This window comes from Argopecten irradians, chromosome 5 (genome assembly GCF_041381155.1).
Source record: "Argopecten irradians isolate NY chromosome 5, Ai_NY, whole genome shotgun sequence".
In the NCBI taxonomy this organism is placed as follows: domain Eukaryota; kingdom Metazoa; phylum Mollusca; class Bivalvia; order Pectinida; family Pectinidae; genus Argopecten; species Argopecten irradians.
The window spans coordinates 16,122,325-16,132,422 of NC_091138.1; the positions used below are offsets into that span (position 1 = coordinate 16,122,325).

The 10,098-nt window shown below is 36.4% G+C and overlaps 2 protein-coding genes across 3 annotated transcripts; one reads left to right on the plus strand and one right to left on the minus strand.

Annotated features, from left to right (window-relative positions):
• Positions 1–1,206: 1,206 nt before the first annotated feature.
• Positions 1,207–6,356, minus strand: LOC138323003 (bolA-like protein DDB_G0274169). Of its 2 annotated transcripts, none has more exons than XM_069267302.1 (6): positions 6,295–6,356; positions 5,693–5,760; positions 5,296–5,395; positions 5,003–5,067; positions 3,048–3,116; positions 1,207–2,208 (listed from the first exon to the last, which is right to left on the minus strand). In XM_069267302.1, the coding sequence occupies exons 1-6, from the start codon at positions 6,302–6,304 to the stop codon at positions 2,128–2,130; spliced, it is 393 nt and encodes a 130-aa protein (XP_069123403.1). In that variant the 5' UTR covers positions 6,305–6,356; the 3' UTR covers positions 1,207–2,127. The 2 variants fall into 2 exon arrangements, with proteins under 2 accessions (XP_069123403.1, XP_069123404.1); XM_069267303.1 differs by lacking the exon at positions 6,295–6,356 and adding an exon at positions 6,236–6,285.
• Positions 6,357–6,458: 102 nt separating this feature from the next.
• LOC138323002 (histone-arginine methyltransferase METTL23-like) lies at positions 6,459–10,094 on the plus strand. The gene is made up of 5 exons (XM_069267301.1): positions 6,459–6,599; positions 7,267–7,371; positions 7,656–7,893; positions 8,387–8,471; positions 8,737–10,094. Exons 1-5 carry the CDS (start codon positions 6,510–6,512, stop codon positions 8,897–8,899), a joined length of 681 nt encoding a protein of 226 aa, XP_069123402.1. The 5' UTR covers positions 6,459–6,509; the 3' UTR covers positions 8,900–10,094.
• Positions 10,095–10,098: the final 4 nt, after the last annotated feature.

Below are 10,098 nucleotides of genomic sequence, written 5' to 3' on the forward strand. Positions count from 1 at the left end.
AGTATAATGTGACAGAATGGGGTGTGCTTGTTTGGTGTCAGTATAATGTGACAGAATGGGGTGTGCTTGTTTGGTGTCAGTATAATGTGACAGAATGGGGTGTGTTGTTTGTTGTCAGTATAATGTGACAGAATGGGGTGTGCTTGTTTGGTGTCAGTATAATGTGACAGAATGGGGTGTGCTTGTTTGGTGTCAGTATAATGTGACAGAATGGGGTGTGCTTGTTTGGGTGTCAGTATAATGTGACAGAATGGGGTGTGCTTGTTTGGTGTCAGTATAATGTGACAGAATGGGGTGTGCTTGTTTGTGCGTCAGTATAATGTGACAGAATGGGGTGTGCTTGTTTGGTGTCAGTATAATGTGACAGAATGGGGTGTGCTTGTTTGGTGTCAGTATAATGTGACAGAATGGGGTGTGCGTCAGTATAATGTGACAGAATGGGGTGTGCTTGTTTGGTGTCAGTATAATGTGACAGAATGGGGTGTGCTTGTTTGGTGTCAGTATAATGTGACAGAATGGGGTGTGCTTGTTTGGTGTCAGTATAATGTGACAGAATGGGGTGTGCTTGTTTGGTGTCAGTATAATGTGACAGAATGGGGTGTGCTTGTTTGGTGTCAGTATAATGTGACAGAATGGGGTGTGCGTCAGTATAATGTGACAGAATGGGGTGTGCTTGTTTGGTGTCAGTATAATGTGACAGAATGGGGTGTGCTTGTTTGGTGTCAGTATAATGTGACAGAATGGGGTGTGCTTGTTTGGTGTCAGTATAATGTGACAGAATGGGGTGTGCGTCAGTATAATGTGACAGAATGGGGTGTGCGTCAGTATAATGTGACAGAATGGGGTCAATGGGCGATTTATCTAATGGGTGTGCTTGTTCACAGGGACCTGGCACAAAAAAATTTAACCAACAGTATATATATATATATATATATTATAGTATCTATTATATATATATATGTGTATACTGTTAGTTAAAAAATCTTGCCAGGTCCCTGTGTGCTTGTTTGGTGTCTTTACCAACATTATTCAGTGACAAGGAACTATGCAAAAAGCAAGAGCTCCAGCATCACAAAGACAAAACACAAATTAACCGCAGTCTCCCAAACACATTACTGTCAGTAATCACAGACACACATCACATTACACACTTAGATAAAAATACATACGCATTTGTCATAAACCATCAAAAGCAATCAAATCCTCTTTACTGTTTTGTTTCATGTCAATTTTATTTTTACATTTTACATGCACATTTCCACATTATCATTATCTTAATAAGTCAAGAAAATGTGAAATCAACTTTGCCCATTATACAAGCAATACTTCTTTCTTTGTATTGATCCTCTGTTTGCAGTAGAACCTTCCTAAATGCCCATGGTTATGGTCACTGCATCCCTATCCCTTTGGAGCACACAAAGCACTTTCTGAGGTGAGGAATAAGAAATGATCAAGCAGGATTGGTAAATATTTTTGTTCCTATTTCCTGTTTATGTTATTTAATTTGTAAACTGTGCGCTAACTTCCGAGTTATTTCCCTTTTTCCATAACAGTACTTGTCATCCGTTGAGAAACTACATGTACATTTTACTTCTGGGCTCTTAACTCATGAGGTAATATCTAGACTTTAGTAATTTGCTAAGCAAACATAAATTATGGCACTTATAAGACATCATTTCTGGTCGCCTCAAAATCAAAGATATGCAGTGTAAAACTATTCAAAGAGAGCTTAATTTGTGATCTTTGCTTCTGGTTTCTGCAGAAATTTCACTTGTATCATGAAGGTATCCATGATGACACTTTTCTTACCCAGGTCTTTGAAGGACAGTTTGAGTAAAGTGAAAAGAAGAAGATGATATAACTTATTTAACAACAATCTATTTTACAATTGATAATGTCAGAAAATGCCTGTGTTGAAATACGTAACATATTCCTGAGTGTTATTACATGATTGAAGCATGCATCCATTGTCTGTCACACTATGTCATAATTTCCGTATTCCACAAATGCAGGGCGGCACCGTTTACCGTTTCCACATAACAGTATGAACAACCCCAGAAACTGGCGTTCATTGTCTTTAAAACATAATCCATGTATCACAGTGTACATACTCCTATACGGGGTAGGTCAGAGGCCTGCTCCCCCTCTACATGGTGGGGACTGTATTATTTTATGTGCTGAATCTTCCCACTGCTCAGGTGTCTTGGCCTGAAAAAAATAAACATTAAACTAAACCTCATACGGCTGTCATTATTCCTGACAGTCACTTAAGCGTTGAACTGCATTCAGTTGGCATTTATAGGAGAATTAATGTCAACTGGACAACGGTAAATTTAACATGGAGCGAAGAATGCCAACTGGGCAACAGCAAATTTAAAGAAACCTAGGTCGCTGCATGTTTAATTTATCATTGTCTGCATTCACCTTTCCCTGATTGTGAAATGAATGAAGTCTAATGCTTATATTTACATTTGATAACAATCTTTAAAATATACATACTTAATTTATTCCTATTCATATATCCTCATAAGACTAATTTATTATTTCTATTGTATCCTTCATCTTTGAAATTTCATGAAACTTTTGCAATCACATTCCTAGATTTTAGACCAATCATCATTTAGCTTTGTATCATATCCTCCATTACTTCCTTAGCAACTTATATATGACGTCATAATACATTGTTATTATCCCATGACCTCTATTGTTATACTGTATTACTTGTATACCATGTACGCTGTGCCCTGATGACGGCCTGCCTTTAAGGCCGAAACATGTCGGCAACCAGCAGCACCAGACAAACCTAAAATATACCATTCAGTACCTAGCTCAGGAGTGGCAGCTCTTATTTTTTTGACGAATCTTTAATATAATAAAATCTTGAGAGATCATTAAGGACAGAACAGCCATTTGAACAGCCATCTTCCATGACTGCTGCCAAACATGACAATTGTGACATCACATTGATAATGAGATGCATATATTTTTATACTATCACATTTACATGAAAGAAAGTATCATCTTGATACAAGACAAGGAATACATACTAGAATGGATAATGCATGAACTCCAGAATTTAATTCATCTTCTAAAATATCATTCACCATTCGATGTCTCTGGAAAGTAAAAGAAATCATGGATATCAAGTAACAATCATATAACCAAGTTTGTAGACTTGATTGTCTTCAAATAGTTAAAATATAGGAATTGTTTAGAAAGTTTTGAATATCTGACCTAGAAAAACATCACACAGAATATGATTTTACTACATGAAATCACTAGTGAAACAACTTCAGGAATGTAGATATAATTAACTTGTACAGTGAAACTTACTTTTGTGACCACCTCTGTATAAAGACCACCTGCATGTAAGACCACTTTCTTAAGGTCCTAAATGGGCATTTATAACACAATTAGATCTGTGTATAAAAACCATCAGGCTATAAAGACCACTAGTACCTTATTATTTGGGTAATATTTACAGTCAGATTGGACTGTTTATCACTATGTATGGGAGTATAACACCAAACGAGCCTTCTATTTTCCTATCATTCACTGATTTGTAATCAATTGAAGTCAAAAGAAGTACCAATTCCAAGGGTATGACAGATTACACACACTAACGTTTAGAACCATAAGAACTGACAAAACAATTATGGGATGTCATGAATTAATGCAGCATAACTGTGGCGTGCATTGTTTATGACATCATCAGCATTGACATGCAGTCAATGGACCCAGGTTCTAGTCTCATTCAACCTGTCTCTAGTCGACTAGTACTATGACTAGTACTCATGTACGCCTGGACTCCTATGCATAAAAAATCTCAGAATTTTCTTTTCAATATACTTAGTTAAGCAAGATGCTTAATTTCTGTTGCATAAATATTCTAAGCATTATGCTTAGCTGTTTTTTGTTAAGCATATTGCAAAAATCTTAGATGGCTCCTTGTCAATGGCGAGACATCATGTTTCCCGTACTTTTTGTTTACAAACAATATCACACGGACAAAACACGTGCGCGATCGTCACCTGCTTGTCTAGCTTCTCTGAAAAAAATGGCAATGAATATTGTTGAGACCCCAAGCAAAAAGCGGAAACCAAACTGGACGGCAGACGAATGTTTACAGCTAACAAAACTTGTTGAAGAGGCTTCCTGGCGGTTTAAAACATTTGTCACTCTCTGGATAACTCGGGATATGATTGACTGGTCAACATTAAAATTATTGCCACTGCAGAGTTGCATTTTCCCTGTAGCATAGAATCTCAGTGCTAATAACACCTGCAGATGTGAGGGTAGGCTGTGATTCCGTCCTGTGGTGGGGGCAATATAATCTTTCACAATATCATTAATAAAAAGGATCCCCTCCCTGTCAAACCTGAATTTTTGATAAAGTTCAAACCCGTCATAGTTTTGAAGTGGATTAAACCTGTCTCTGAAAATTCTCTCTCTTCTCAGTGCCCTTACAAACTGTTGAGGTGCATTATTCTGTCCATTAGCAGCGGCAATTTTGGAATGATATGCATCTTACTTAACGATTTAGACAGGTAAGGTGGTTGTTTAATGTAAGAATATTCTTAAGTGTTAAGAAAAAATCATGCAAGCCACTTAACAAGATAAGCAATATACTTAGCACAAAAATCAATCTGCTTAACAGAATTTTTAACTTAACCATATTCTTAACCATTTAAGATTTTTTATGCATACGAGTGCAGAATGCTTAGTATCAAGCATTTGGTTGAATAAGACTAATCCATACTCATGTCGCGGTAACAATGATCCTTTTTTCTTGTGTGAAAGAAAAATAATCATTCTCTATCCTGAGGATATGACAATGGGATCACAACCCTTGGGACAGTGCAGAAATTACCGCTCTGGTTGAGATTTTGTTGTCACATCCTGAAGGAAGGAAAAGATTGTATCAATCTCTCGCTAGGCCTGACCACACTAAGGCCATATTGATATGTATGTGGCCTGTATGACACCACATTCTTCCACTTACCTTTATCAAGGGGACACTTTGGAACTGGTCAGATATTACAACCACTTTAAAATGAGTCTCTGATCCTGAAGAATATATAATGAAACTAGTATTTTATTGTACAATATATTAATCAAAATGGCTTTCATGAGGTCAAAATTAGAGAGCTGGGATTAAAACCAGTAGAAAAAAAATGGAAAAATTCTTAATGAAGGCATTTATTCATGCCTTTATAAGTTAATTTTCAGAAATAATAATGGTTTTGGAAGTTTTTTACATCGAAAGAAATCATCAAATGTAAAATTTAGACATACCTTTAGGGACATTGTGCATGTAGCTTTCATTGATGACCTCTAGGTGTTGTGGTGCGAGTCTCTCAGACAACTTCTTCATGATGGAGTTCTCTACTGGTTTCTAAAACAGATAGTCGCCTTTCAATTCTGGAAACATTTAATAAACTTTACATTGGGTCTGACATCACATTTATTTTACACAAAATATAATAACGACCTTCTTTCAACTTTCATCATTATAATTGATATGTACAAGTATGTAGTAGGAGTGGAATAATGCACAACCAGACCAGGGTTCAAACACTAGCTGGGTGCTCTACCAAATTGAGCTACCTGGTCTCCGTTGATAAAACCGAACATCAACATGAAAGCATGATAAAGCATGAAACCTCGCAAACACATTCAACTAAATCCTTACCAAACTGTCTGAAGTCATCATTCTAACAAGTCTCCTGGATTGGTTTAGTGTCTTTAATATAGCTGTACCTGAAATGTTGAGGTTGAAAAATTTGAATTTTCTTTAATATATTTTCTTTTATGACCCATTCTGTAATAAACAGTGTGCTGATAAAGGATTGGTTTATAAAACTTAAATATTTGCACATAATGTACAATGTAATACAATGTAAAACTTCAGTAGTTACATATGTGTAACAAAGTAGACAATATTGTATATGCAGTGTAGTCTGGATCCCTGCTGCGAATGCTCCGATAGCTCTGCGCTATTCTTAGACTTAGCTCTGCGCTATTCTTAGACTTAGCTCTGCGCTATTCTTAGTCTAAGAATAGCGCAGAGCTATCGGAGCATTCGCAGCAGGGAACCAGACTATATGCAGTGCTGCATATAATTTTTATATTGAATAACAGAACAAAAATATATTAACTGTGTATATATAATGAAATGTGTGCATCTATATACAATAAATAAAACTTTGTTCAATAACGTATTATGTATTTTGACCTGAAATGACATGATGATAATGACTGATCTACTGTATGTACTGTTTGTAGATGTCTCACCTCTCAACATCCTTGCGCGAAATGAAAGTAGAATCAGCCCGGCCTACTGTAACGCGCTTTCTCATTGGTGTGTCAGTCTTAATAAGCCAATCAAAAATTACCTAACATATAGCTATGGTAAGCTACAAAGAAAAATGGCGACGTAAACAAAGAAACGTGGTCAGATCATGGTACAAAGTGGTCCAATTATAGGCTGATGAAAGTGGTTTTGGAAAATGGCATGCCAAGAAAAGGCGTCATCACAAAAGACATTTACTTTTAGGGACGTAATCAACGGTAAACTGATAACAGTATTTATTCCAGAGGTAAATATAGATAATATCTTGTACAATATTTACTTGAAAGTATCATTTTCTTTGAGGAAACCCTGTACATGTACTTCCGATAATCGTACTAAGGTCATTGGTTTTATTTTAAATTAATTTAATTCATTAGCCAAATGGTAAGACATTACACACTCTAAGATCTCAAAAGTGTGTCGTCGTGCTTTTCTCTGAATTCACCGGTAGGTGTCATTTCCTAAATTCCTGTTGGTGTTTAAGACTTTTATTGGAAATTGCTAGTAGCCTATCATCCGTGATACTCTAGGAGTTACTACATGTATCACTGTCATTATATATATAGAATATAATATACACCCCTGGAATCATTGCAATACTGAAGGTTTTTTGTATGGCAACAGATGGACAGGTAGTTTGATCCTTTGATATACATCAGAAGAATCTAATAACGGCACATTGATGGTTGAATTCAATTTTGGATAACAAGATATGTCTATGATCTCTTTTTGTACTTTTTAGTTTATGTACTTTTGAGCTTAGAGATTATAAAGTATGATAAAGCATGAAAACTTGCAAACACATTCAACTTAAGTCTTACCAACACTCTCTGAAGTCATCATTCTAACAAGTCTCTTGGATTGGTTTAGTGTCTTTAACATGGCTACAGTACTATTAAGGTGTTTTGTTTCAGATTCTGGATGAGAGTTATGGTATGTACACATGGCCCTGTGCTCCAGTGTTAGCTAAGTATGTATGGACCCAGAGGGAACGGATCAGAGGGGCTTCAGTGTTAGAAGTATGTACATTATGGATATATAGCTACCAAGAACATATAATTTTGTTGAACAAAAGTAAGGAAATAGAATGTCTAAAATCCAGCATTATGTGGTTTCAAGCATGACTTGACTAGAAGTAATACTAATCTATTACCCTTTTTAGAATCAGTGACCAATGATAGTTACTGAAAGTCCACTTTTATGACGGAACTTGCGATAATAGAACAATTTCTTATATTATTTGTACAACTAATGCTTGGCTTTATAAACAGTATTTACATAAAGAATCTATTGTTTTTACCAGATAGGATCTGGCACAGCCCTACCTGGGATACTGGCAGCCAAATGTGGTGCCCATGTGATCCTCAGCGATAGTGATGACCAGCCGCAGTGTCTGGACAACTGCCGGGCGTCCTGTAAGGCCAATGGACTGAGCGATATCCCAGTGATTGGTCTGACCTGGGGTGTGTTTGAACAAAGCTTGCTGGACCTACCCAAAGTGGACTTTATACTAGGGTCAGATTGCTTCTACGATACCAAAGGTACGCCGTAAACCAAAATACTCCTCTTCACCGAATGATTCAATATCATCTGATATGTTTTCAGCCTGAAAATTTTTAAGTGATATTAGTACATTTGATACAGTAGTTATTCTTAGCCAATAACTTCAACTCGACTTACATACTTGGGGCTGCGGTGGCTGAATGGTTTAGATGTCCCGACATATTACCACAAGCCCTCCACCTCGGGGATGCGTGTTCGAATCCCATGTGGGGCAGTTGCCAGGTTCTGACCACTGGTCGGTGGTTTTTCTCCAGGTACTCCAGCTTTCCTCCACCAACAAACCTGGTACGTCCTTACATGACCCTGGCTGTTAATGGGACGTTAAACTAATAAACCAAAATCAGCATACTTCAAGCAAAACCCAAAAGTTTTTTACTCGTACATGTATTTTGGAAACAGAATCGTATTTCAAGTTAATGTGCTGTATATGAGGTAATGCTGCTTTTTACTGGTACATATTTATGATTTCAGATTTTGAAGACATACTAGTGACAGTAGCCTTTCTATTAAACAAGAATAAGAAAGCTGAATTCTGGAGTGCCTATCAACAACGAAGGTAAATAAGATGATACTGACAATTATCACTTCTCTTTAATGATCTTTTACTGAAAATTGTACATCTGATAGAACCACATCTATTTTATATGTGATCACATGTTGCAATTTTTTAACCATATCTATAAATAGGCCAAAAGGCTTTCTATTGATGGTGGAATGGTGAGATGATGTACTGTAACAGTGTTGCCTTTGAAAATGGTTGATATTCATTTTCAGTTTTTGAATCTCATCCATTCCTTCATTTGTCCCTGTTCATGTTTCAGTTCTGACAGGAGTATAGAGTTTCTACTGAAGAAATGGAAACTAACCTGTACACATGTCTCCCTATCCATGTTTGGTGCCGACGTCCCAGAACTGGCCGGTTCAGATTTAACAGGCAGACACAGCATTCAACTGCTGGTAATCAGAGGGCAAGATGATACTTGACCGACCATTCACCATTCAAACTAAAGTAGTGTTATATCAAGAGAGACCTGATTGACCTCAAAATGCATTCATGGTCAGTTATAAGCCATCTCATGTTATGGTATAAATGGGGAACACACAGCTGCCATTTTCAATCCCTGTATCCACCCAAAGTGTGCTGAGTTGATACCACTCACCAGACAACCATTCTTACAGCTTCCTTCTGTCACCACTACAGTGAACACTGGCTAGTCCTGGATATTCTAGTTAATGGAGCATTTCTCTAGATTTTGAAAAAAATCAGTCGAGTCCTTATAGTGCAATTGCCTACCGTATTCGACCCAATAAGCGCAAATGTCCCTATAAGCACCCCTCCTCCTTTTTGAGGCCTCAATTTCAATTGCCCAGGCATAAATAAGGACCAAAACTACATAAAACGGTGTAAATTTGCAATAATTTTGACTTATTAGCACCTTTTCATTTTTATCAATTTTTTTAACGCCCTGGGCGCTTATTGGGTCAAATATGGTATTTATATTTATCTCCTTGTATTCTGGTCAACACCCTGGAGAGTACGACTGTTGAATCAACCCAATTAAGATTTGGACCTTTTTGTATCTTGGATAGAAAGTATTTACTGAATTAAAAGTAGGTACTTTGTAAAAGTGGCGTTCCTGAATATACCCACTAAAGGATTTTCAATGATGTTATTTCTAACTCATTTAAAGATGCTCTACCGCCGACAGAGCATAAATAATATTCATCATTCGAACAATAATTTGTGTTTAATCGTTAATATATATGCATAATTAACACAAAAAATAATATAAAATAATTTATTTCGCCTTTGGTGCATGCGCAATCAGTACTTCATTTCATATAGAATATAGTGCCACGGAATTTTTTCGGGATGCAATTAATTATTTTTCATATTTTTAACTTGAGGTAAAATTAGAAGCTCAAACTTTTCAATGGTGGTAATGGTGTAAGTAAGTAACTTTTGTAACCGAAGAAAAATACTAAATTGTCTGCTCCTGTTTTTGATAGTGAAAAAATAGCATTCGTCAGCGGTGGAGCATCTTTAAGATAGTGCTTCATTACAACATTGGCAAAATATTTGAAATAATTCTCAAATGTTAGTGTTTGTCGAACTGTATACCAGATACCTAAATGTAACTTAATATTAAAATATAAAATAAAACCTTTAACAATTTTACAGT

Bases quoted from the DNA above. Each gene is read 5' to 3' on its own strand.
- LOC138323003 (XM_069267302.1), bottom strand. The intron at 5,396-5,692 runs GTAAGGATTTAG...TATCTGTTTTAG, and splicing joins TGATGACTTCAGACAGTTTG to AAACCAGTAGAGAACTCCAT. The intron at 3,117-5,002 runs GTAAGTGGAAGA...TTTACTTTCCAG, and splicing joins AAAGTGTCCCCTTGATAAAG to AGACATCGAATGGTGAATGA.
- LOC138323002 (XM_069267301.1), top strand. From the start codon at position 6,510: ATGGCATGCCAAGAAAAGGCGTCATCACAAAAGACATTTACTTTTAGG. The intron at 7,372-7,655 runs GTATGTACATTA...TGTTTTTACCAG, and splicing joins GAGGGGCTTCAGTGTTAGAA to ATAGGATCTGGCACAGCCCT. The intron at 7,894-8,386 runs GTACGCCGTAAA...TTATGATTTCAG, and splicing joins TTGCTTCTACGATACCAAAG to ATTTTGAAGACATACTAGTG.